The sequence below is a fragment of the Lampetra planeri genome, chromosome 2 (assembly GCF_965212315.1).
Source record: "Lampetra planeri chromosome 2, kcLamPlan1.2.h2, whole genome shotgun sequence".
Classification (NCBI taxonomy): Eukaryota; Metazoa; Chordata; class Hyperoartia; order Petromyzontiformes; family Petromyzontidae; genus Lampetra; species Lampetra planeri.
In genome coordinates, this window is record NC_136108.1 from 23,227,125 (window position 1) to 23,252,161 (window position 25,037).

Sequence of the window (25,037 nt, forward strand, 5' to 3'; positions counted from 1 at the left end):
TTGAATATGGAGCATCACAAACCCACGCACCACCACGCATCTCCCCCTGTGAAACATCCGAGAAACTGGCAAAACGGGATCAGGCGCGTAACAAATCAAACAACTTTTAAAAGTCGCAGACGCGTTGAGGTCGTGGCGTCTGCACTCCAGTAGACGGCGCCATCCCGTGGCGAGAGTGAGTACGGTTTTAATAATAACTTATGACGCGGGTTGTACACACTGCAAAGTCTCGCCGACTATCAATACTTTTTTTTCGGAAGGTTCATGCCAGGTTTTCTCAGTAAGAGCCAATTTCACTGCTACTACTGCTGCGTGTGATCCCAATTGAGTGATTTGCAGATTTTTGCTCAGCATTGAGATGTTTGGCCAATGCAGTTAAATTGTATAGGCGTTTTCTTTTGTATTAGCTATGGGAAGAAATGAGAGAATCCAGAGGAAACCTACGCAGAACAAAGGGAGAACTTACAAACTCCATACAGAGAAGCGCCCGAGTTTGGAATCGAACCCAGGGCCCTTCTTGCTGCGGCACAAGTGTTACCACGATACCACCCCCCTGCCACTGCAATATAATATATAATAATTTTGGCTTAGAATTTTCGTGACTGCAGGAATTCATATTCTTTGGTTCTTTCGGTAAAGTCACGTAGATATAAATAATAATAATAAAGTGAATACATTTAATAATAATAAATTGTATTCACTTTATTTTTCGATCTACGTGACTTTACCGAAAGAACCAAATAATAATAATCATCTCTCATGCAGTACGGGAGCCCCTTGAATTATCACTGTTTTATTCGTTTGCGGTTTCGACATATCGTGGGCAACCTCTCTGTATGCCAATTTAGCTATTGCGGGGGTATAGTCTGAAATCGAACCCGTGACCTGTTTGCTGAGGCGCGGGTGTCGCCACTGCGCCACCACCAGCTCTGCTACCCTTCTAGCTGGATGCCCTCCACCCTGCCACTGCAATAATCTATATATATAAAAGCGAAATTTGTGATTATGTGTGTCTGTTCAAAATGTTTAGCGTACTTCCCGACATACAACAAACTTGAAATTTGCCATGTGGGTACTTTCCAGACTATACACCATGCAAAATTTATAAAAATAGACTTTTTTTTGGGGAGGGGGCGCAATAATGCATATATTTTGCGACGTCACATTTCTGTCATATGACCCGTATGCGGAAGCGTAACGGAGTGTGCCTGCTGACGTCACACCCCCCACCCTCCACGGATAAAGTGAAATAGAAGTGTGTTGCAGGTCTAATGCGTTTATTATTTGAGTCGTTTACTGCCGTATGCACCCTAAAAGTTATGTGTGTCTGCAGCAAGCGCGTGTATGTGTACCTATGGACGCGCACTTATGTGTGAGGGGAACGGTAGTGTAGTGGTTAGTGCGCTGCGCTATGAACCCGGCGACCCGAGTTTGATTCCCGCTCACGGCCACCACCGGTGAAGATTATTTTAACCGGTCCTGGGCCTCCCCTAGATCGACTCAGCCTCAAACGAGTAACTGGTGAGAACATCGCCACTGGGGAGACAAAGGCGGCCGGGCGTCGTGAATCCAAGTCCCTGGCGAAGCCGGGTAGTAAAGCTAGTAATCGTATATAATGTACATTTTGTATTGGCGTTATTCTTATAACGCAAGGCTATCGTCAGGAAGGAGGTGCTTCTGTGTGTCACAGACACAGTCACGGTACACAGAATAATCTCGCGTTGAGATGTCTGTCCATTTGGTTCCATTCCGTTTCTCAGGAGTGGTTGTTTTTTTATGAAAGGAGGAATCTTGAGTACAGCAAGTCCTCATTTACACGTGGAACGTACACAGTTAAAACGTGTATCAAGCACCGTTATAATGTGGAACGTGCACCGCTATAACGCGGTTTCTGAGCGATCAACGATGAACTACTTTCTTGAGCTGCACAGGCTGAGCAGAGTAATACAGTATGAGGATTGGTAAGGAACGTGGCGGTGTACTCATCTCTGGGCGTTTGTAACCACGTGATAACTTAGACTGCCGTGCGGTTTGTACGTTCGCACCGCGTTCCAATGGACGCGTCCTTTCCTCACGTTCCATCGATTGTAACATTTGGTACCAATTTACCGGCTGTCGTTCAGAGAAACCCGAAATAAATATTCTGATACTCGGTAGCATCTCTCCTCGTAGTTGTGGATAATACGTACAGTAGGAGGGGCTTTTGCCATGATCTCTGTTTGCACACCTCATCCGCTTCGGTGAACGATATCGGCCTCGATAAGCCGGTTTCGAATTTCATTGCAACATTCTGAAAAAAGCACACAATGTATCTGGTATTGGCCAAAACGATCCTATTGCTGAATACAATACAGGCAGACCTTGATTAGCGCTCAAGATGCGCTCATCGAATCGGCACTAAAAGGGGACGTTAAACTATTGGTATACCACATAGGGATGCGTTCCCGACAGCGTTATTTTTTTACTATGGGCAGTATATAAGGACTTAATTGGGATGCCGATCATAGCGTGTTTAATAATACAGATGGTAAACATTTTGTAAATAAAAATAGTAATTTATTATAACATGAGTAAGTTTTATGTACGGTACTCAAGAGTGCAATCTAATGTGCTCGTACAAGACAGCGGTGGGAGACGAGGTTGTCTGTGGTGAGGTTTCGTTTAGGTGGAGCCTGAGACTATCCTGGTCTCATGAAATCTCACCTGGCTATTAACATTGATTTTATTTTCAAAATGTGATTGTCTTCTTGGTTCTTTCGGTAAAGTCACGTAGAAGGGAAGTAATAAAATAATAAAATAAAACATAATAAAACAATTATCACGACGTTTCGGCTACAACGCAAGCAGCCGTCTTCAGGTGAAGAATGAGACACTGCCAAGCTAGGAGCTTATATATAAGCTGAGTTGGAGGTGGAAGAAGAAGAGAGCCTTAACAAAAGAATGTGCATATCAAGAGGAATTTAGCATATTCATGGGAAATGTGTAGGAGGTGGGCGGGGGGTTTCAAAGTCATATTATGCCCATGCATTATGCAGGATCAGCAGCACCAAAGGGAGGGGGGGGTAGCATTAACAAAGGGAGGGCATGTTAATAGTATGAAGAAGCAATGAAACATGTGAATGGGAAAACGGTGGCAGGAGATCCGCAGCAGAGCAAATAATGCATTCCCTGTGGAGAACATAAGATACACAGTTAATGCCAGTGAGTGGACTGCGGTCTGAAAGTCACCATAAACGTGAACAACAATCAGTTAAGATCCGAAGTGGTTTATTACGTCCTTCCAATGATTGCTGAGCCAGAATCCATCTTCTCGGTTGAAATTGTCTCTGTGTTTGTATAGAGACAATTTCAACCGAGAAGATGGATTCTGGCTCAGCAATCATTGGAAGGACGTAATAAACCACTTCGGATCTTAACTGATTGTTGTTCACGTTTATGGTGACTTTCAGACCGCAGTCCACTCACTGGCATTAACTGTGTATCTTATGTTCTCCACAGGGAATGCATTATTTGCTCTGCTGCGGATCTCCTGCCACCGTTTTCCCATTCACATGTTTCATTGCTTCTACATACTATTAACATGCCCTCCCTTTGTTAATGCTACCCCCCCCTCCCTTTGGTGCTGCTGATCCTGCATAATGCATGGGCATAATATGACTTTGAAACCCCCCCCGCCCACCTCCTACACATTTCCCATGAATATGCTAAATTCCTCTTGATATGCACATTCTTTTGTTAAGGCTCTCTTCTTCTTCCACCTCCAACTCAGCTTATATATAAGCTCCTAGCTTGGCAGTGTCTCATTCTTCACCTGAAGACGGCTGCTTGCGTTGTAGCCGAAACGTCGTGAGAATTGTTTTATTATGTTTTATTTTATTATTTTATTACTTCCCTTCTACGTGACTTTACCGAAAGAACCAAGAAAATGAATCCCTGCAGTCACGAAAGCTTTAAATCGAAATTTAATGTGATTGTCACCATGAATCGTGATAATCGAATCGTGGTTGGCTGAGAGCATTCGTTGCTCTCATTGGCTGAGCGAATCATGGGGGCGGGTACGTTTCCTCGGTCTGACTCGTAGCGCTTTATATACGGTGTGTTTTTATTTCAATTTTCTGTAAAAATGTTCACCAAGACAACACTCAAACGAATCAGCGTTCTACGGGGTCGCACTAAGCGAGGTTTACCTGTAATCGTCAACAGGTGAACTGGTGACCGTTTTTAGATTTGATTACCGATTTCACAGTCAGTCCTTGTTTCACGCGGTAGATGCGTTCCTAAAAATTCCGCGTTAAGCGAAAACAATTTCCCCATAAATAAACTAGTCACAATAAAGTTTGGCGAGATACGATGTAACTGTACAACAGTGAGATGGCGGGACAAATAACTGAGGGTACATGGCCGCATTACTGTATCATTCTGCTTATTGTATCACTTTGCTTACTGTATCACTGTACCGCTCGGCTGCACAGCTCAAGAAAGTAGTTCGTCGTCGACCACTCAGAAACCGCGTTATAACGGATACGTTCCACATTATAACGTTCTGCGTTGTAATGGGTGCATTATAACGGGTGTGTTCCGCGTTATAACGGTGCGCGTGTTGCATTGTAATGAGTGTGGTTCTGCGTTATACTTTTCGCATTGTGCAAAAAAAATGGAAGAGCCGCGTTACAGCGAAAACGCAATGTGTGAACACCGCGCGATTAGCAAAGTGTTGTCGTATTGCTTTGGTTCACATAGTTGGGTCAATATTTACTGGTTACCAAGTGCCTGGATTTTTCGGCGATGTCAATCTTTCACGGTGTTTTAAAAATGGCAGAAATCACGGTAGAATTTCTGGCACGTATCTTAAAGGTTAAAAGGCTGCATAGTTCCGGATCAGTTTTTTTTCTTTATGGTCTGGTATTCGCGTTGTTCTTATTGCACAGGGGCGGTCATCACGAAGCTACAGGCGCTGCTGTGTTTCACAGACAGCCTGCAGTCTCGCAACAGGAGGCGATGTTGCAGCTGTGTGATATCCCAACTTAGTCATTGGCAGTGCACTTCTCAAATTGGGACCGTGTTGAAAGACGCCACGTAATATTTAACGTCCACCATGCAGCAGACAGTGCAGTGTTGTTATTGTTACTACTACTACTAGGGTTATGCAATCCCGCAGTGTTAACCAGCGCTGCTCGCCAGAATCATACTGCGAATCTCTGTGTTGTCTTGGTGTGGTCTGGCACTGTTGTTGTTGTCTTGATGTGGTCTGAGACTATTGTTGCTGTTTGCTGCCTTGCCCAAGCTTGCATTTAGTGTTGAAAATTTGGCAGGAATGTATGTAATTTGTATTTATATATTTTTTAAATATTATTTTTGTGCGTTGCTTACCTTTTTTCTAATTTGCACTATCGGTTTTTTGTATTGTTATTGTAACTTGCCCCTACTGGACATCTGTGAAAAAGAGCTCCACAGCTCATCGGATTCCTCCACTTGCAGTCTAAATGACAAGATATTCTGACCCTCTGCATTGAGCGGGCGACGCGCCTACCCCTGAGCTGCGTCATCGCCTCGCGAAGGTGCCGCCGATAAGAGACCGAGAGAGTGAGTGGGGAGAGGGCGGACAAAGTCAAAGTTTTTCGGGTTACAGCTGGGTGTGGCGCGGCTCAACGTAGCGGCGCTCCTTGCCCCCTTTGCTCCGGGGCGCATACCGATCGCGTGCCGGTCCCGCACCGATCGTGTGACGACCTCAGCAGGCCGTGCATGTACAGTGCGCGGTTCCTCCCCCCGTCCAAACACCTGGGCGCAGGGAGAGACGCCGATTGAATGCGCCGATCGACGGCGGTGGCGGTGCACGCTCACGAGCCACCGGTGTTCGAACCGCAGCCGATAGCTGCGGCAGGTGGCTGTGTGCGGTCACGCGCCTCGCGCTGTTTGGACCCACTGTGGATCACGGGGGAGGTGAGGGGCGTGACTCCTCCTGGCCATGGACGGTGAAGCCACAGAGCCTGGACAGGTAAGGGGGGGGTGTCGATTGCAGGCACGGTTGAGGCTGCGCTTATCACTGTATGGAATCTGGCCAGGGTTTGCAAACGCCTACTGCCCCTAGGTTTGTTCGTTTCTCGCGAGGGAAGGTCGGCATTGTAAAATGTGTATTCCTGCTCATTTACTCGGCGAAGCCTCGCCAAGTGTCAAGAATATTTTTTTAGGAGGGTCCTGTCAAGTTATCGCATGAGGTGGCAATGGTGCCACGTGTAATGTCACTCACCATCACCATCTTACTAACCCACTGCCACTGCCACATACCATGCCATGCACCGTCCCACTCGCTAACCCATTCACCTGCCCACCCACCAAGACACTCACCAAGACACCATACAATTCACCAACCCACTCAGAAACCCACTCACTAAGACACCAGACATTTCACCAACCCACTCACCAAGACACCAAACCATTCATGAGCCCACTCACTAAGACACTCACCAGACAATTCACAATCCCACTCACCAACCCACTCGCTAAGACACCAGAAAATGCACCAACCCACTCACTATGATAATCGCCAGACAATTCGCAATCTCACTCACAAACCTACTCATTAAGACACCAGACAATTCACCAACATACTAAGACACCAGACAATTCACAATACAACTCACCAACCCACTCATCAGCGTAGAAAATATATATTTGGTACTGGCATTATTATAAAATGTAACCACACTACAGCACTACCCATTGTAAAACTAAACCGGTTGTGTCTATATGAATGTTTGCAAACATTCTGCTAAGCTTGTTTTCACCGAGTGCCGTGTGGCCTACCAGCCGCGCGCTCGGAAACCCAGCTCGGGATGGGGCTCGGGTGGTCATTAATAATTCAGCATGTCACGTGACATCGAACAATGGGCCTTATCAGTCGGGGATCGTTTGACCATACTTCACCACACTGGTTCGTGCCGGTTTGGCAAAGAGATGGCCGAGGATCGGTTTAGACGCTGCTTGTCGGGTGCCAATGACGTTAGCCATGGTCGCGGATCAAACGGAGTTTGCTGGGGTTGACGACACGGTGCGCTAACCACTGCGCCACAGCTTCCAATTGATTTTATAAATGTAATTACGGTAAGTCCTCGCTTAACGCGAGATGTTCACACAACTCGTTTTGTCCAATGCGGGTCTGCCATTAGTGAACACTTGTCACACAAAGCGGAACGCGCACCATTATAATGCAGGTCATGCACTGTTATAATGCGGAACCTGCATTGTTATAACATGGAACCTGCACCGTTATAACGTGGAACATGTCCGTTATACCGTGGAATGCGGACTGTTATAGCACAGACTTGGACTGTTATAATTGGGAACGCGCACAGCTATAACGTGGAAAACGCACCGTTATAGCGTGGAATGTGTCCGTTATAACGCGGAACATGCACGGTTAAAACGCAGAACGCGCCTGTTATAACGTGAAACATCCCCGTTATAGCGCGGACCGCGCACCATTATAACGGGGGACGTTATAACGCGAGACACGCGCAGTTATAGCGTGGGACGTGCTTGTTATAGTGCAGAACTCGCACCGTTGTAACGCAGAATGCGCACTTTTACAATGCGGTTTTTGAGTGGTCGATGATGAATTACTTTCTTGAGCTGTGCTGCTGAGCGGTACAGTGATACAGTACGTGGAATGATACAGTAAGGCGGCATACCCTCATTTGTACCACCATCTCACTGCATGTGTGTAGTACATCGTATCCCGCCAAACGTTATAGTTACTACATTGAGGAAATATATTTTTTCTGAACGTGTTACTTTTCAGAAACGCATCTATCACTTTAAACGAGGACTTACTGTGCATGTGTTTTGTTTCCTGTTATCGGAAATTTGATCGTAACACGTAGGTTTTTGCAGTTGGTATATCAATCGTCATGGAGATTTGGCTTAGGCCACTATGTAACAATCCGGCCACTGAAAAACAACTTAAATGGTCAGGTGTACAAGCATCATTCGGACAAGACAGGCAGTAAGAGTAAAATAAAATACAAATTTCAGCAGTCAGCAACAATTACTCTGACTTCCTCCTGGAACTTGTTCTGAAGATGCTCCACCATTTGATGGCGCCAAACGACTTCATCATCAGCATGTCCAGTAGTTGAACGCCGCTTCGTACCTTTCTCGCTCACACCGGTGAAGTGAAGGCCGAGTCTCACGGCTAGATTGAGAGATTTAGATTCGTGATGTTTCACTTGAAATTACATCAAGCATCATCATTAGGACGAGGTACAGGAAGCTAGAATCCAACTTATGTATGTTGGACTTTTCGCACAGTACATAGCCAATCATGCTAATTGGAGGTACGGGGAAGGACAACAAACTAACAACAAAAAGCAGTTCTAAATAAATTAGTTTTCAATCTAGATTTAAAGGTGCATAGCTGTAGTGGCGAAATATATTTTTGGGGGGGTGGAGGGTCTTAGGATTTGGCCATACTATCCAAAAATTATATCATGAATCAATGTATTTCTACGTAAAATTTTACAAAGAAAAGATACTTTCAAATTCCAAGTACAGGTAGGGCTCGTTTTACACGGCAGTAGATGCATTCCTGAAAAGTGTCGCATGAAGCGAAAAAGGCGTTCAGTGAAACCAATTTTCCCCATAAATGATGATGTAACAATAAAGTTTGGCAAGCTACGATGAACGCACACGTAGTGAGACTAGCAGAAGTACCCGGCGTTGCCCGGGTGAAAAATATATTTCTTAATAACCTTACATATATACACAGATGGCCTGCTACCCCTGCCCCCCCCAGCCACGATCTCCTCGGCCGCTGTGCAGTAATATCTACGGCCTATAGTGGTAGCATGTAGCAAATGTATAGTAGTAATCACTGCACGCATCGGGGTGGGGGGGACATCACGCAGTGAAGAATTTACCTGAGCGTTTAGTGTATTTTTAAAGCATTTTTAACGCAAAATAAAATGTTCCCCTCACTACCAACTATTAGTCTTTTATCAACGTGACACTTTTTTACTGATTGGCCGTGTCGGGTGGTGGAGGGTTACAACACATTAATAAATAAGGCGATCTAAACCCAATAACGTTGTTTATGAATAATGGTCGCGAAAGCCTACGTGTTACAAATTGACTCACTTTACTTAATAACCAGGCTACAGTCTACATTATAGACTGCCAGTACACCCACCCAGCTTAATAACCAGGCTACAGTCTACATTATAGACTGCCAGTATGCTCACCCAGCTTAATGACTATTTGTACAGTCAACATTTAAAGAATCGATTCTTGGCGCGTCGGGTTTAAAAGTAATTACACAGTTGTTTTTTCATCAGAAATGGTAATTGTTGTGGTTTCACGCTTGAACACACCGGTGGGCTAAAGCAGTGAACTATTAGTCTTTTATGAACGTGACACTTTTTTACTGATTGGCCGTGTCGGGTGTTGGAGGGTTACAACACATTTATAAATAAGGCGATCTAAACCCAATAACGTTGTTTATGAATAATGGTCGCGAAAGCGTACGTGTTACAAATTGACTAACTTTACTTAATAACCAGGCTACAGTCAACATTATAGACTGCCAGTACACCCACCCAGCTTAATAACCAGGCTACAGTCTACATTATAGACTGCCAGTACGCTCACCCAGCTTAATAACCAGGCTACAGTCTGCATTATAGACTGGCAGTACACTCACCCAATTTAATAACCAGGCTACAGTCTACATTATAGACTGGCAGTACGCTCACGCAGCTTAATGACTATTTGTACAGTCAACATTTAAAGAATCGATTCTTGGCGCGTGGGGTTTAAAAGTAATTACACAGTTGTTTTTTCATTGGTATAATGTTTGAAAGTTTTCAGAAGATTTTAAATGTATTTTCCCCCCGGGCAACGCTGGGTATATCGAGTTTATACCACAAAGGTGTCGCTTGACACGGGTGGGGTGTCGAGGCCTAGTACCGTGCAGAGCCTCCGGCCTCGCCTAAATTGCCCACCCGGCTGAGGCTGGGTACAGGGGCCGTTACCCCCCCCCCCCTGCGCTACAATAATACTGTCTAATCGCTATAATTTTATGATCTACCGACCCTATAATAGTAATTGCACACATTGTGGTGGGGGGGGAGTGAAGAGGACGTGAAACTTTGATGATTTTACCTCAGAGTCGCGTGCTGGGTGTCGAGGCCTAGTACCGTGCAGAGCCTCCGGCCTCGCCTAGATTGCCCACCCGGCTGAGGCTGGGTACCGGGGCCGTTCCCCCCCCCCCCCCCCCCGCGCTACAATAATACTGTCTAATCGCTATAATTTTATTATCTACCGAGCCTATAATAGTAATTGCACACATTGTGGTGGGGGGGAGTGAAGAGGATGTAAAACTTTGATGAATTTACCTGAGAGTCGCGTGTTAATGCGTGCGCATATTTTTTATGGAAATTAAAAATTGCGTCCACCCCGCAGCGAATGCGTCGCTACCCGTTGCCAGGGGCAACCGCCGTCCAATGAAACTGCGTATGGTCCGGCGACACACAGACACACACACAGACAGACAGACAGATTTGCGATGTTATATATATAGATGGCAGGACTAATAACTGAGGGTACATCACTGCGTGACTGTATCACTCTACCGCTCAGCGGTGCAGCTCAAGAAAGTAGTCAACCGCTCAGAAACCGCTTCATAACCGTGTGCATTCTGCATTATAATAGTGTGTTCCATGTTCTAGCGAAAATGCGTTGTCTGAAAATGCATTAAACGAGGACATGTGTTGGAACAATAGTGGTGCAGTGGTAACACAGCAAGAAGGGTCTTGGCTCGATTCCTGGTCGCTGTTCTGTGTTCTGCATGGGTTTCCCATTCCCTCTTAAGTTACCCGGTCTCCTCCCTTAGTTAAAAACCTAATTCTGGAAATTTCCTAAAAATTACTCAATTGGGATTACACACAGCATTAGCAACATCGCCCGCTACTATGAGCAAGAGTCTTAAGACATGCGTAATAATATTGTTGGGAATGTAGTTAAGCAGCATTTTAAGATTTCAGTGCCGGGAGCAAGAAAGCGTTGCACGTGGTTCTTATTGTTTTCAGGGAGCCACAGTCCAACTCTTCACCATCTCGGAGGAGCCCGAGGAAGCCACCCCTGACGTGGCGAACCCGGAGAAGCCGAGGAAGAAAGAGAAACTCAAGAAGGCGCTCCGGGACAAGAAGGCGCGGGCCGCTCGCATTGCGTCCGACGTGCCACCGCCACCACGGTCCCTTCCGCTGGGCCCCAATGGGGCTTCGCCGACCTCCATGGAGCCGGCCCCCGAGGGTTCGGTGTGGGCGGCAGGCGCCGAGCTGGGCATGTGCGAGGTGCTCACCACCGTGCCGCTGCCGCCCGGTGTGGTCGCACCGCCTGGCGCAGAGGGCCACATCAGCGTGCGCACGCGGATCTTCCGCTACCACGATGAGGCGGACGATGCGAGCGGGGCGCGCATCGCCACCGAGATCGCGCTGCCTACACCACCATACCGGGTAACCATGCCGTTGTCGGCGTCGTCATCGTCGCCCCCCCCCGCAAGCAGTGCCCGGGCGTGCCATGCAGTGCGTCTCATTGTGACGCGCGTTCGATTCCTGCCAACACCAGTGATGATTATCTGAACTGGTCCTGGGCCACCCCTAGGTCGACTCAGCCTGAAATGAGTATCTGGGCGGTGTGCAAAACAGGCAACAAGAATTGGTGACAAAGCCTTTATTGTTGCAGCACCAACCTTTTGGAAGAACCTTGTTTCTTCCCGTTAACATCGTGAATCTTCCTTCAAAACATATCCTGATGCAGAAGTAAGGTGCTAGATACAGCAGGCACATTTGCAAATTTGATTTGTAAGTTTGATCTTTAACCGTGTACCATCGATAGATACATTTTAATGTGCAATTTATTTCAGGTACTGCGTGTTGTCTTGGTGTGGTCTGGTACTATTGTTGTTTTACTGCCTTATCCCAAGCTTGCATTTAGTTTTGTAAAGATCGGCTGGAATTAGTGTACTTGTAGTTATACACTTGATTTATATTTATTTTATATTGACTTTGCTTACCTTTTTTCTATTTTGCACTCAGATCATTTTTTTGCATTGTTTGTTGTTACAACTTGCTGATCCGCCCATACTGGGCATCTGTGAAAAAGAGCTTCATAGCTCAACGGGTTCATCCACGATAAATAAAGATTTTGATTGTGAGCTGCCTTTGCTATTGCTGAGCCACCTCACTGGATGGATAACAACGATAACAATAATAATCACCGCAGCAGTGACTCAAGAAATGCCACTCAACCTAAGGACGTTGGCTGTTCGGAGTGGTTAGAATGAATACACAGCACGTTGACAATGCTGATGTAAGCGGCACATTTTTATATTTCGGCAAAATATGTAGCCGGCCAGTTGGCAGGGCCCTAGAGTGGGCGGTTCCCAATCGGAAGGTTGCGATTTCACATCCCTGGTTGGTGATCGACTCAGCCCATCATCTCTCTAGGGTTGATAAAATATTTACCACTTTGTGGGGAAGTCATCATTGGTTGTCTTGTGTATAAATGTGCCGTGACCATAGGAATGTAGAATGTTCACTACCGGCAATGGTTTGTGTGGTTGTGTATCTATTTGATTAGAGGTGCTAGAAAGGCAGCCAGAACTGGCACTACTAACAACTTGCCCAAGCTCTTTTGTCCTATATTGGGATGTTTGGCCAATTCTGTCGTTTGGTGGGGGTTGTGTGTGCTGTGCACGCGCAGAGTGAACAGGCATACGAGGTGGAGACCAGGCTCATACAGGACACCACGAGGACGGGTGCCAGGGTGACGCGCGAGATCACGAGTGAGTCCACGCCACCACCGCTGCCTCAACGCAGCTGCTGAGCATAAAGATCCCCCCCCCCGTAGCCTTTGCAGACTGCTTGGGCAAGTGCTGTTAGCGAATAGCACCTACGAAGCGAGGAATGGTACACGAGGGGCTGGGTGGCCAGCCCCATGCCTGGCTGCCTTTGTCTCGCTCGTAGACATGTTTTACACACTCCACCAGGTCCTCATTTGAGACCGAGCCAACCTAGGGGAGGCCCAGGACAAGTTCAGATAATCATCACTGGTGTTGGGCAGTGAGTAGGAATTGAACTCGGGTTGCCAGGTTTGTAGGGTAGGGCGCTAATCACTGTGCCACCGCTCCCCACGCACTGAGACACGCACATTGATAGTACACTGACACATCTACACTAACACACACTGACCCCACACACTGATCCCACACACTGAAACATACCTATACAAAAACAAAGATGCCCCGTATAGGCTTAACAGACTGTAGGAACAATTGCTGTTGGCGGGCACCTCCTGAAGGCCGAAACCGGCACACGAGGGGATGGCTGGCCAGCACCATGCCTGGCCACCTTTGTCGATGTTTACACAATGCACCAGGTACTTATTTGAAGCTGATTCAACCTAGGAGAGGCCCAGGACCGGTTCAGATAATCGTCACTGCTGTTAACCGTGGGATCGTAGCGCAGCGTGCTAATGGCTGCACTACCACTACCCTTCGCTACTGCTGAGCACAGGCCCAAAACGTGAAGCCGCCAGCAACAAACAACACTATCAAAAGTTGTACTACATAGCTGTGAGGTTTTGCCTGGGATGAGTGGTGGGGGTGCTGGTTCGGATGCCACGCTCACTCTTATAAATGCAACCCAGGGGTTTGTTTAAGGTTTGCAGACTCTGGGTTGGAGTAGAAGACCAAAGGCACCAGGTAAAAAAGGGACCACCATAACTGATTTAAAACAGTTACGAGTTTAAGTCTTTAATGACTACAAAGGAAGGCTTATAACCATAGAAGTATACGTTTACAACCCCCGGTGGCAAAACCAGGCAAAGCAACCCCAGGTTTAACAGTACCAACACGACCTCAGACCGGATGTCAACTACAGCAAAACTTCACCTTACCAGGTGAACACTAAATGCCACAAGCATAACTCAGTTTCATAACAGTAATCACAAAGCACATATTTGATGCACTTAAACGTCACGAACCTTGACACAACAGAACAGGAAGAGACGTGCGCAAATAACAATGTGTTTCGATGAATGTCCATGCCAGTTCACACGCAGTCATCAAATAAAGATCTTCTTGCCGAGATAATGTCTTGAAGTGGGTGCATTGATCAATAGTGTGTATGGGAGTGAGAAAGTGTTAGTGTGAAGACGAGAGTGTTGAGGTAGGTGCAAGGGAGTAGCTCACAGCCCTTGCAAATCTTTACGGTTGCTCACAACCTCCAACTGCTGTCTAGGATGCCCACCAGTGCCCAGGCCACCAAGGAACTGACACCAGGGTAGCCCTCCTTACGATGCTGGTCACCCTTGACCAGCGCTCCCTGCTTTGCTGCCCAGCTCTCGAGTTGTCAGGTGTTCAGCCGCACAGTGGCCCTCCTTGTAGGTTGTGCATGCCTGAAATTCAGCCTGCTTGGTGGGACTCAGTGGCCCACCACTCTGACAATTCTCCGCAGCCTGGGTAAAACCACCTTTGCGGCTACACCCAGGTCCAGCCGGCCGTCATAACTTACGGTTCTACCATGCTGGCTAATGCTGCCTCGTGTACGTGGCATTGGTTGCTCTTCACCTAGCTGTGCTGGTTGGTGGAACAACTGCACGGTCCCACCACGGAGTACTGTCCAGAAAATAAAATAATGCTTCCGACCAGCCACCTGCTCAGGCAGGGTGCATTAAAGTAGAACAAAAATGATCTGCCGATCTTTCTAGCTCTCCTGCCTCTGCGGTCTCCAGCAACCACCGTCCTTCGACCACACCTTTGGTGGGCAGTCCCTTTTTAATCCTTTCCTGGGGCACCACTCCAGCCTTTTTCTCACCCATTCACACCTATGCCCTGAGATGCCTAGCTCCAACTCGCTCCACCTCAGTCCATCGGAGCCACCAATCCCACCTTATACCTCTGCCTCCCCCTCCCGTCACATCACATGATCCCACATGGGCATTACCACCTGTACTGTCACATCAACAGTTATTGTTTTTTTATTTTTTTCTTGATAAACAAGTCGCACAGGACCACAAATGTTAAGATGAGTGTGGTCATGTTAAAGTAGAGTCCCGTACTCAATTGGTAAATTGGAAGATAACTTTTCAGCATTGCAATGTTTTTGCCAATACCAAGTACATTCACTTTTGATCTATAAGAGGAAATCGAAGAACCCGGAGGAAGCCCATGCAGAGTTGGGTGGAGAACACACAAACGCCACGCAGAAAGCTTCTTAAGCCAGCAATATAACCCAGGAGCTTTGTACTGTGAGGCACAAATGTAACCACTGCGCTTCCGTGCGGCAATTTCAATTACTCTAAATGCTACTAATGGACAGCAAGTCCTCGTTTAACGTGTTGAACGTATGAAGCAAAAATAATTCTTCATAAATAATGTAATGATAAAGTTTGGCGAGATACGATGTACTACGCGCACGCAGTGAGATGGCACAAATCACTGAGGGCACGCCACCGCGTTCCTGTATCAGTCTGCGTACTGTATCACTGTACCGCTTAGCGCACAACTCAAAAAAGTAATTCATCGTTGACTGCTCAGAAACCGTATTACTTATAACGGTGCATGTTCCGCGTTGTGCGAAAAGTTCCATAATGGAAGAAAATACTTTGTGTGAATGTAGCACGTTAAGCAATGACTTATCGTCCTTGAATATTTAATTTAGGTGTGACAGAGCAATTGACCTAAGCCATCTGGTGAATTGACTTATCGTCCTTGAATATTTAATTTAGGTGTGACAGAGCAATTGACCTAAGCCATCTGAAACGATTTTCAAAAGTACGGCAAGTCCTCGCTTAACGCGTTGGTGTTCACGCCACGTGTTTTCGCGACCATGCAGTTCTTCCATGAGGGAACACTTTTAGCAAAATTTGGAACGCTCACCATTATAACACAACCAGCACTGTTATAACGCAGTTTCTGAGCGGTTGACTTTCTTGAGCTGCATGGCTGAGCGATATAGTGATACAGTACGCGGATTGATACGGTAATGCGGTAGTGTACCTTCAGCTCTTTGTTATCTCACTGCGTATGCACAGTACACCGTATCTCGCCAAACATTATTTCTACATTATTTATGGAGAAATTTCTTTCTAATCATGTGGAACTATTCAGGAACTGCATCTACTACGAGTGTGTTAAACAATGACTGTAATTTGTCTGAGCCAACTTATGATATTGCTAATTAATTTGATTGAAGATAGATTATTTTTCTTGTACCGATGTCGATATTGTATGTAACAGGGTTATCTCTGCTCTGGTTGATATTCGGTTGTTTTTGTTCTGATTTCTATTTTCTCGCTTGCTGCACTTTATTTTTACCCCATTGCTTGTTTCATTTTGGTAACCTGGGTCACTCTTGCAAATTCTACTCTATCCTGGTCTCTTGAGTTACACTCTGCCTGGTTACACCAAACCCTATGTGACACTTGAGCTTCATGGTGCGACAGGCCGAGTGGAGAGCGATGCACGGAGCGGCAAAATCCCGAAGCAAACACGAGGCTCGCTGGGCAACTCGACGGAAGGTCTGCCAGGCTGGCCGGGTGGCCCTCAGCTAGGAACAGCGACGGACACAGTCCACCCACAGCCGGTAACAGCTCCCTGTCTAAGCGCACGTACATTAAAGCCCGTGCTGGACTTGGGCACAAGCTAAGTAAGCTACAGCTTATTGCCCCACATTATGAGGGGCCTCTAAATCCGAAAACAAACTAAGACAACTATCATTATAAGAATAGGTTTTACCCTTTCTGCCAATAAAACAGGTGTTAAGATGTACAAACACCAAACAAAAACCGTTTGCAAGGAATAATGGTTGCATTAACCACACATACTTAAGGTGAACATGCAAACAACAACATGCTCTCGTAATATATGCATTGTCTTTGAACCGATTGGTCTACACCAGAGACAGCCTTTTTTAGGGCTTAGTTTCAAACAGTGTTAGACCAGAGAACCCAAAAGGCAAACAGCACAAAGACAATGCACTATCAGGGCATTTATAGCTCGGTGAGCAGCTACAACATGGAACCTTACTTGCCAGTATCAAGGGATAAGAATAGGTTTTACCCTAAGAGTATAAGAATAGGGTAAAACCTAGTCTCTGGTCTAACACTTTTGAAAAACTAAAATTCTCTCTTATACGGTTATTTTCATTCCAATATGACAAAAATATACAGACATTGATGTAGCTTACAGCCCCAGCAATGTTATTGTCCGGCCCTGATTAAGGCTCCCGTATTCTTAGTCAAGGCTCGGCTCAGGCTTTGCTCTGGCTCCAGTGAGCCGGCTCAAAGCCACCGTGTTTAACTTGAGCCAGCTATCAGTGTGGGTGCCATGAGGCTGAGCCTGAACCAGGCCATGGCTGAGCCGCTTACTCGCACGAGCGGCTCAAGCCCGAGCCAAGCCAGAGCCGAATCCGCACTGAAGATACGGTTCTAAAACCCCGGCTCACCAGACTAATTGGGGGAGTCCTGGTCCCGCTAAGTTTACAATTTTCATAAGCATCAATGAAAAACAAGAATGCGGTGTGCTGTGAATATTTCGGTAGGAGGGTCAGTGAGCACGCGCTTTTGGCGAGCGCGCGCTTTCGGCGAGCGCGCGCTTTTGGCGAGCGCGCGCTTTCGGCGCATGCGGTGAGACGGCTTGTTGCGGGGATGTTCATCATTGGAATCCGGCAGGCCACCCTGGTGAACGCTGCGGTGCATATCCGCCATAAAATACCACGCGTTATCTTCTTCAACAGTGGACGTGAACGATCCTGTGACGTCGTTTGATAAGAGAAGGCTGCAGTGTGCTGGCAGCATGGTCCAAGTTGACGGAGTTTGACAAATTACACCGCAAATTACTGAATTGTGATCAGGCACACAGCAGCAGCAACATCGCCCGTTACAGTATTGCGAACACCTGGCATGACCCTCCTGACAAGAGGCTCACATCCAGACATGGCGGGGGCTACCTCATTAGTGTCTCAATTCTAACGCTCTACGCCTATCTGTTGTATGGAGTCTAGTGAACCCGGGCACTTGGACATATTTTATTTTGAAGTTAGAAATACACTGAAGCTTTCCTGGGTAAACATATTTGGAGTTTGCATTTTCTCTCGGTGGATTTTTTTCTTCGGGTCCTCAGGTTTTCCCCTCCATATGTAAAAACATAATTGAGATTATGTATATTATTTTGCTTGCTTAAATATTCAAGTGAAAAGCCACTTTGTTGAGCGATCATTTGTGGCCAGGTCACTTCTGAAAAATAAGTTAATACCTCAGTGGGCTTTGCCTCATCGGATTGGGATGGTTTAGTTTTATTTGTATCTGTTTGGGTTATTTGTTTTTACCTTTCTCACACTACTATCATATTTTTGTATTGTTTGTTGTTGTCACGTTCTTACCCATCCCTATTGGACATCTGTGAAAAAGAGCTTAATAGGTCATTGGATTCCTCCCGTATAAATGAAGATTTTGAATCTAATCTAGATTTGAAGTTTTCGTGACTGCAGGAATCCATACTCTTTGGTTCTTTCGGTAAAGTCACGTAGGTATCAAATAAAATAAATCACGATATTTTGGGCGCAACACAAGTGCCCGTCATCAGGTGGAAGCACCCACAGCAATAAACAATTGCTAAAGTGGGCAAAAGGAGGCTGCTTGTGACACGAGGCTATATATACTTAAGAGGGGGGGGAGGAGCCAGGGAGGAGAGAAAAAGAGGGTGGGGGTGTGGGGTAGGGAGAGTGGCGAAGTTCAAGTTGCACCCGAGCCCGAGTACAACACAATGCCAGGGGCTTTGAAGTGCAAGCTCCAACCCGAGCCCGAGTACGACAAAATGTTGGGTCTGGGAAGTGAGCGGGGCTGGAGGGTAGGAGGCTGAAGAAACTGGAGATGTGGATACGAAGGCAAACTATAAAGCAGTTAAGGTTTTACCTGGTTAATAACATCCTTTCAATGATTGCTCAATTTGTATCCATCTTCTCGGTTGAAGTTATGTCTATGTTTATATATCTGGATGGCTTCATGAACAAACCTTTGATAGTAGCCCGAAGGTTTGCAGAGCATCTTGGTCTCGAAAAAAACAATATCATGAGAGCCCACAGCGTTTTAACAATGGTCTCCTCCCTGGCTCCTCCCCCCCTCTTACGTATATATAGCCTCGTGTCACAAGCAGCCTCCTTTTGCCCACTTTAACAATTGTTTATTGCTGTGGGTGCTTCCACCTGATGACGAGCACTTGTGTTGCTGAAACGTCGTGATTTTATTTATTTTATTTTATACCTACGTGACTTTACCGAAAGAACCAAAGAGTATTCTGAATCTATTTCTTCATTACTGTGTTGCATACAGGAAGGTGGCGTGACGGAGCCGGTGGGGAGCAGCCTCTCGGTAGGTGAGTCACCTTGCCTCTCAGTGGCGCGCTCCCCGTTTCGTGCACAGCTTCGTGGATCTAATCTATTAGGCCGACCAACATTAACACATTTATTTTTTTCATTCACTACATAAGCCTCACTGCGGTGGTGTGGTATTAATCATGAAATACCATACACCGTCTCCCGTTAGAGCAGAAGTTGAAGATCCCGTGACATCGTTTGAAAAGAGGCGGCCGCCGTGTGCCCGCGTCTTGGTCTGTTGGAAAAATGACACTGTTAACACTGTAACAATTTTTTTTTGTTCCTGAGTAGTAAGTGTTATTTCCTAATTGCTTATTCCTCAAGAGTACAGAAAATGGCTATTATTCCCCACAAACTTTGCTTTTGTGACCAGGACAGTGATATTTTGAAATGTACCTATTTTCAATGAGAAAACGGGCGAATTTGTGTCTTTACGTTCACATAAAGTAAAAAACCAACATAGTAATCAAAATTAACATGTGTTTATTCTAAAGTAATACAAAAATGACTACAAAAGATTTAGACACCAAGGCGCACTACCACAGGCGGGACTGGCCACAGCGGACCGAGTTCTCTGTGAGGAGGAACAATTTCGAAAAACTACTCAATTATAAATTTTTTGTAGTCATTTTTGTATTACTTTAGTGTAGTGAGTCCAACTGAGTCGCAGACGTTATCTTGGGAGCAACACTATTTATTCACATAACAGTACGTAACATAACACAACCTACAGGCCGCAGGCGATTCAAATGCTCATCAAACGTGCAGCCGAAAAATGACACTGTTAACATGATGACGTCATCTCAATATATCAGGCACGAATCCCACTGGAGGCCCGCCAATTCCATTAGCCTCTGAAAAGTGACAGGCACGGAATGGAAGCCCCATCGGAAGTCAGTTGAACTCGGAACAGCCTTTGGGGCGTCCGAAAAGCCGTCTGGGGCCTCGAGGCCTCGTCAAGCGGCAACTGCCAAAACCCGAACAAAAGGTCGAGGGTCGAAAAATACCGCGCGCCTGCCAGAGCGTCCAATGAATTGTTCATGTGAGGCAGGGGGTAGGCATCCGCGACTGAGACTTTGTTTAGTTTCCTGAAATCGACGCAAAACCGCAGACTGCCGTCGTGTTTCTTAACAAGGACAATCAGAGCCCCCCATGGACTGGTGGACGGCGAAATGATATCCGCGGCCAACATTTCATCCACTGCCACATGAACACGGTCCTTCTCAGCCGGACTCGGGCGATAAGGATTCTGGCGAATAGGGGCAGCATTACCCGTGTCAATATGGTGGCTCAATAGAGATGTCCGATCGATATAAAATTTCGACTTACTAAAAATGTCTGAAAATTCCCGCAGGAGTGCCCCTTAGCTTCCGCATTTGGCCTGCAGACAAATCGCCGCATTCCGAACATAGTTTGTCGATCCATGCCTCATCGACCACCGGAGAGCGAATGCCGACCCCGACGTTTCCCACAACATCCACTTTCGGACACGCCGGGGACACGTTTGCGATCACGGAACCCTCTTGAATAATTGTAGTGTCAGACCCGGTGTTAAGGACCTGTATAAACGGTCACTGGTCCAGGGAGACCAGCGTCTGCGCCGCAACCAGCGACATCCCTCGAGTTATTTTATTCGATGGATCAAGCACAATGCTGTCACTCAAGACACGCGCATCGAGCGGTTTTCGCAAACGAAGAGGCGCTAGCATTTGCGCGCCGGGGGGGATCTGCACCGTGCGGCATGCAAGTGCCTGCACCGTAGCATTAGCAACATTAATGCGAGTCGGGGATAGAAGAAAAGCCATACGCCGTCCCGACGGCAACTCCAAACATCCCTGATCGATACGAATTTTCAGGGGCATCATGCCGAGAAAATCAGTCCCCAGTAGGCACGGGACAGCCAGGGCCGTGGAAACCAACACGTGGCCCGACAATTGAACATCGGTAATGCGCAACGCAACAGACATCCGGCCTATTATCCCCAACGAACTGCCATTAGCGGCGAAACGCGGAGCATCTACCGACTCCAAAACGCGACACCGGCATGGCAAAATCTTATAAATCAACTCGGATATAATGGTCGAGGATGCGCCAGTATCCATAAGCATGCGCACCTCAACCCCCTCAACAAACCCGAGCATGGCCGACGACGCCGCGGTTGCCACGACCACGCGACCTGCCAGCTCCGACCACTGATCAGGTCGGAGCGGCCGCGCGTCGCGAACACGACCCGACTCCCCCCGAACACGCGCGCGACCCCGACGCACACCGGACCCCCCTGATGAATGAAGGGAACCCCGGGGCCGAGTGTGAGGTGCACCACGACTCGCCTTAGGGGGTATGGAGTTGTAGGAAGGCGGACGTCCCAAGGCCCGCCGTTGAGGAACCCGGCAGCTCGACTGGACATGCCCCCGGCAGGCCGCAGTTGTAGCAGGTGACCCGTCCATCGCTGGAATGGGATGAAGCAGACCTCGCCTGCCGCCGGTCGTCCCGCCGCCGATCACCGTCACCCTGTCGATCGGTGCCCCGCTGATGCAGCGAGCACGTGGACACAGCCGCTCCGTCCGTGTGACCCTCGGGCCCCACAAAAGACGCGGAGAACGCCACCAACACCCTGTCATGCTGCAGGGTGTGCTGCGCCTGGATACACCTGGCAATCTTGAGCAAATAAACTACCCCGCCATCGGCGGGAAGCACAGTGCGGAGATCCTTGGCGAGCTCCAACATCTTCTCAAGGACAAGCGCGTCATGGCCATCGTGACCCATGCGCGGATACGCGGCCTTCGCCAGCGCCAAGAGCGCACTCCTTTACACGAGGGCCGATTCAGCGTCACCTCTCCGCCTCACTTTTAACTTCTGGCAGGTGTTCAGCGGAGGCTGAAAAGTGGCGGCCATCTGGTCAAACGCCTGCGTGAGGGTGGTCTTCTCGGACGGCTGGATGGCGAGGAACGCCACCAAAGCATCGTCAACGAGGGCGGCGGGAAGCGCCTTCAGCGCGTCCACTTCCGACCACCCTGCCACATTGGCATTCGTAAGAAATCTTCCTTTAAACACCACCCTATCTCCGTTGGCGGCAACACATTCTTTAATGAAGGGCAGCCAACGGCGAAGCGACTGGACATCAAATGACGAGGACGTCCCCGCTTAAAGCTTGGCGGGTTCCGCGCTCCCCGTCGGGGGCAAAATGGTGCCCGCGAGCGCGGACAGCGGCGATGGCGTTCTCGCCCTTCGCGAAATGGCGGCTAAGTCGCCTCGTTCAGACAGCTCCACCGCTCCTTCCTTCGCCGTCGAGGGGAAGGACTGCATCTCGACGAGGATGGAGGACGCCACGAGACGGCCATGCATGTCCCTGATGAGTTCCTCAACAGAAGGCGAGGCGCCCCGCGCCCCGGCTGCACCCTGCTCCGCGGCCAGCATCTCCGCTCCATTCTCATCGGCCGTGGGCAGAATCAGCTCCTCGTCGTCTTCGTCGTTCGATGCACGTACATGAACTCTGCGACGTGTAGGCATACTTGTCTACCGCTAGCTACAGCTTAGCAAGTTGGCCACTTCCGACACCAATTGTAGTGAGCCAACTGAGTCGCAGACGTTATCTTCAGAGCAACACTATTTATTCACATAACAGTACGTAACATAACACAACTTACGCTCGGGTCTCGAATGCCCATCTCACTGCGCTACGGCAGAACTAGACACGGTTCACTATCCCGGTCCGGACCACAAGCTGGGTCCCGGCACCATACAGTGACAAGTACAGTCACTACATTAGTATAAATACATGTTAATTTTGATTCATGTGTTGTTTATCTGTCACTTTATGTGAACGAAAAGACACAAATTCGCCTGTTTTGTCATTGAAAATAGGTAAATTTCAAAATATCACTATCCTGGTCACAAAAGCAAAGTTTGTGGGGAATAATATCCATTTTCTGTACTTTTGAGGCATAAGCAATTATGAAAAAACACTTACTACCCAGGAACAAAAATTGTGTTACATAGTGTAATCAATCGGCATTCTTTTTCACCTGATGACGGACGCTTGTGTTGCGACCGAAACGTCGTGTTCTTTTATTATTGTTTCTATCTACGTGACTTTACAGGAAGAACCAGAGAGTATACTGTATATCAGTACAAATTTCATAAGTATGTAATAAAGGACTCTCAGCCGATGTCACTCTCCGTTGATCCTTTATTGGGTTCTTGCTCGCACCCCGCGATGTCTCCGCTCCGACCCGCACCTTCTCCGCCTCGTGCCTCCGCACGTCGTCTGAGTCCTCCGCTCCCGCTCACTCTCTCTGCAGCCACCCCGCTGCTCGTGTGCTCCGCACACTCCGCAGCCCCCTTGCTGCTCCGTGTGCTCCCCGCGCACCCCGCAGCCACCCTGCTGCTCTGTGTGCTCCCGCACACTCTGCAGACACCCCCGCTGCTTCACGAACACCGCTGGCCGATGGTGCCGTGACTCCTGCCTCGTGGCAATCGCGCCACTCCTCGCCAGCACTCCGCGTGGCCTCTCCCTTCTCTATTGTCTCCACTCCCGATCCCCTTCCGGTTCTCCCCTTATATCCTCCCCCTCACGTGACCCTGACTCCTCCGCACGTGACCCTGACTCCGCCCACACTCACGTGACGCTGTCCTTGCTCGCATTACAAGTATATAAACAACAAATGCCAGCTTGGGGCAAAGCAGCAAAACAACAACAAAAGACCCAGACCACAACAAAAGACAACACACAGTCCCTCAATAAAATTGTACATTCAAATTTTGCTATCGATGGTACATGGGTAAGGATCAAAGTTAGAAATCACAATTTTAAATGTACCTGCTGTCTCCAGCACTAAATTGAGAGACGCATAGCAATCGTAACTGATGACTGCAAAAATGTTGCAGGACCCTCCATAAATAAGTTCGATCAACAAAATTATCCTAATCAAACCAAGAGTATGGATTCCTGCAGTCACGAAAGCTTCAAATCAAGATTGTACCACCGAAGGACGAGGTTGTGTGAGGCCATGGCACTCTGGTTGACCCGGGAGAACACGTGACCAGTTAAGTTGACAAAGGGACCCCAAGTGGGGGCTAGGGGGGGGGGGGGGTCACATGATTGGGACCCAGATCCTTCCCGAGGATTCTGAAAGGTGGACGTGGCCAAGGGCGGAGCCGGCCATGCCACAGAGAATATAAGCCGGGTCCCGAGAGGGACCAGGATTGTTGTTCATCCTGGAAGAAACCCTTCGTCTACGTTCTCCGTTCAACGAGTCTCCAACACGTGGACCCGGGCTGAAGTCGTTGGTCCCGGTCCATAGTAGTGTAACGGGTTCCGGAGACACTTGTAGAGGTAACTTCTTTATTACAACACAACACTCCAACAGTCCTGATACTCTGTTACAGCCTAGGTACACAGCCTAGGTACACAGCCTAGATACTCTACTCTGGCTACGCTCTGGAACTCGCCCTCACAAGGTCGTAGAGTCGGGAGTTCCAGAGTCCCACCACTCGCTCTCACAACATTCCAGGGTCTTCAGATGGCTGGTCGTGGGTCTTGGTTCTTGAGTTACAACTGGCCCCGATCTTCTAGGGAGCTCCCCTTTTTATGCCTAGTCCAACGAG

The 25,037-nt window shown here is 47.8% G+C and overlaps 1 protein-coding gene across 2 annotated transcripts in view; it reads left to right on the forward strand.

Moving 5' to 3' along the window:
• LOC144730273 (uncharacterized) overlaps positions 1-25,037 on the forward strand; it is an 88,509-nt gene that overhangs the window by 28,384 nt on the left and 35,088 nt on the right. For both annotated transcript variants that reach the window (XM_078610954.1, XM_078610964.1), the window contains exons 7-10: positions 11,082-11,507; positions 12,757-12,838; positions 16,501-16,640; positions 19,387-19,429. In XM_078610954.1, coding sequence (XP_078467080.1) covers positions 11,082-11,507; positions 12,757-12,838; positions 16,501-16,640; positions 19,387-19,429 — 691 coding nt within the window. The remainder of the gene's footprint in view (positions 1-11,081; positions 11,508-12,756; positions 12,839-16,500; positions 16,641-19,386; positions 19,430-25,037) is intronic.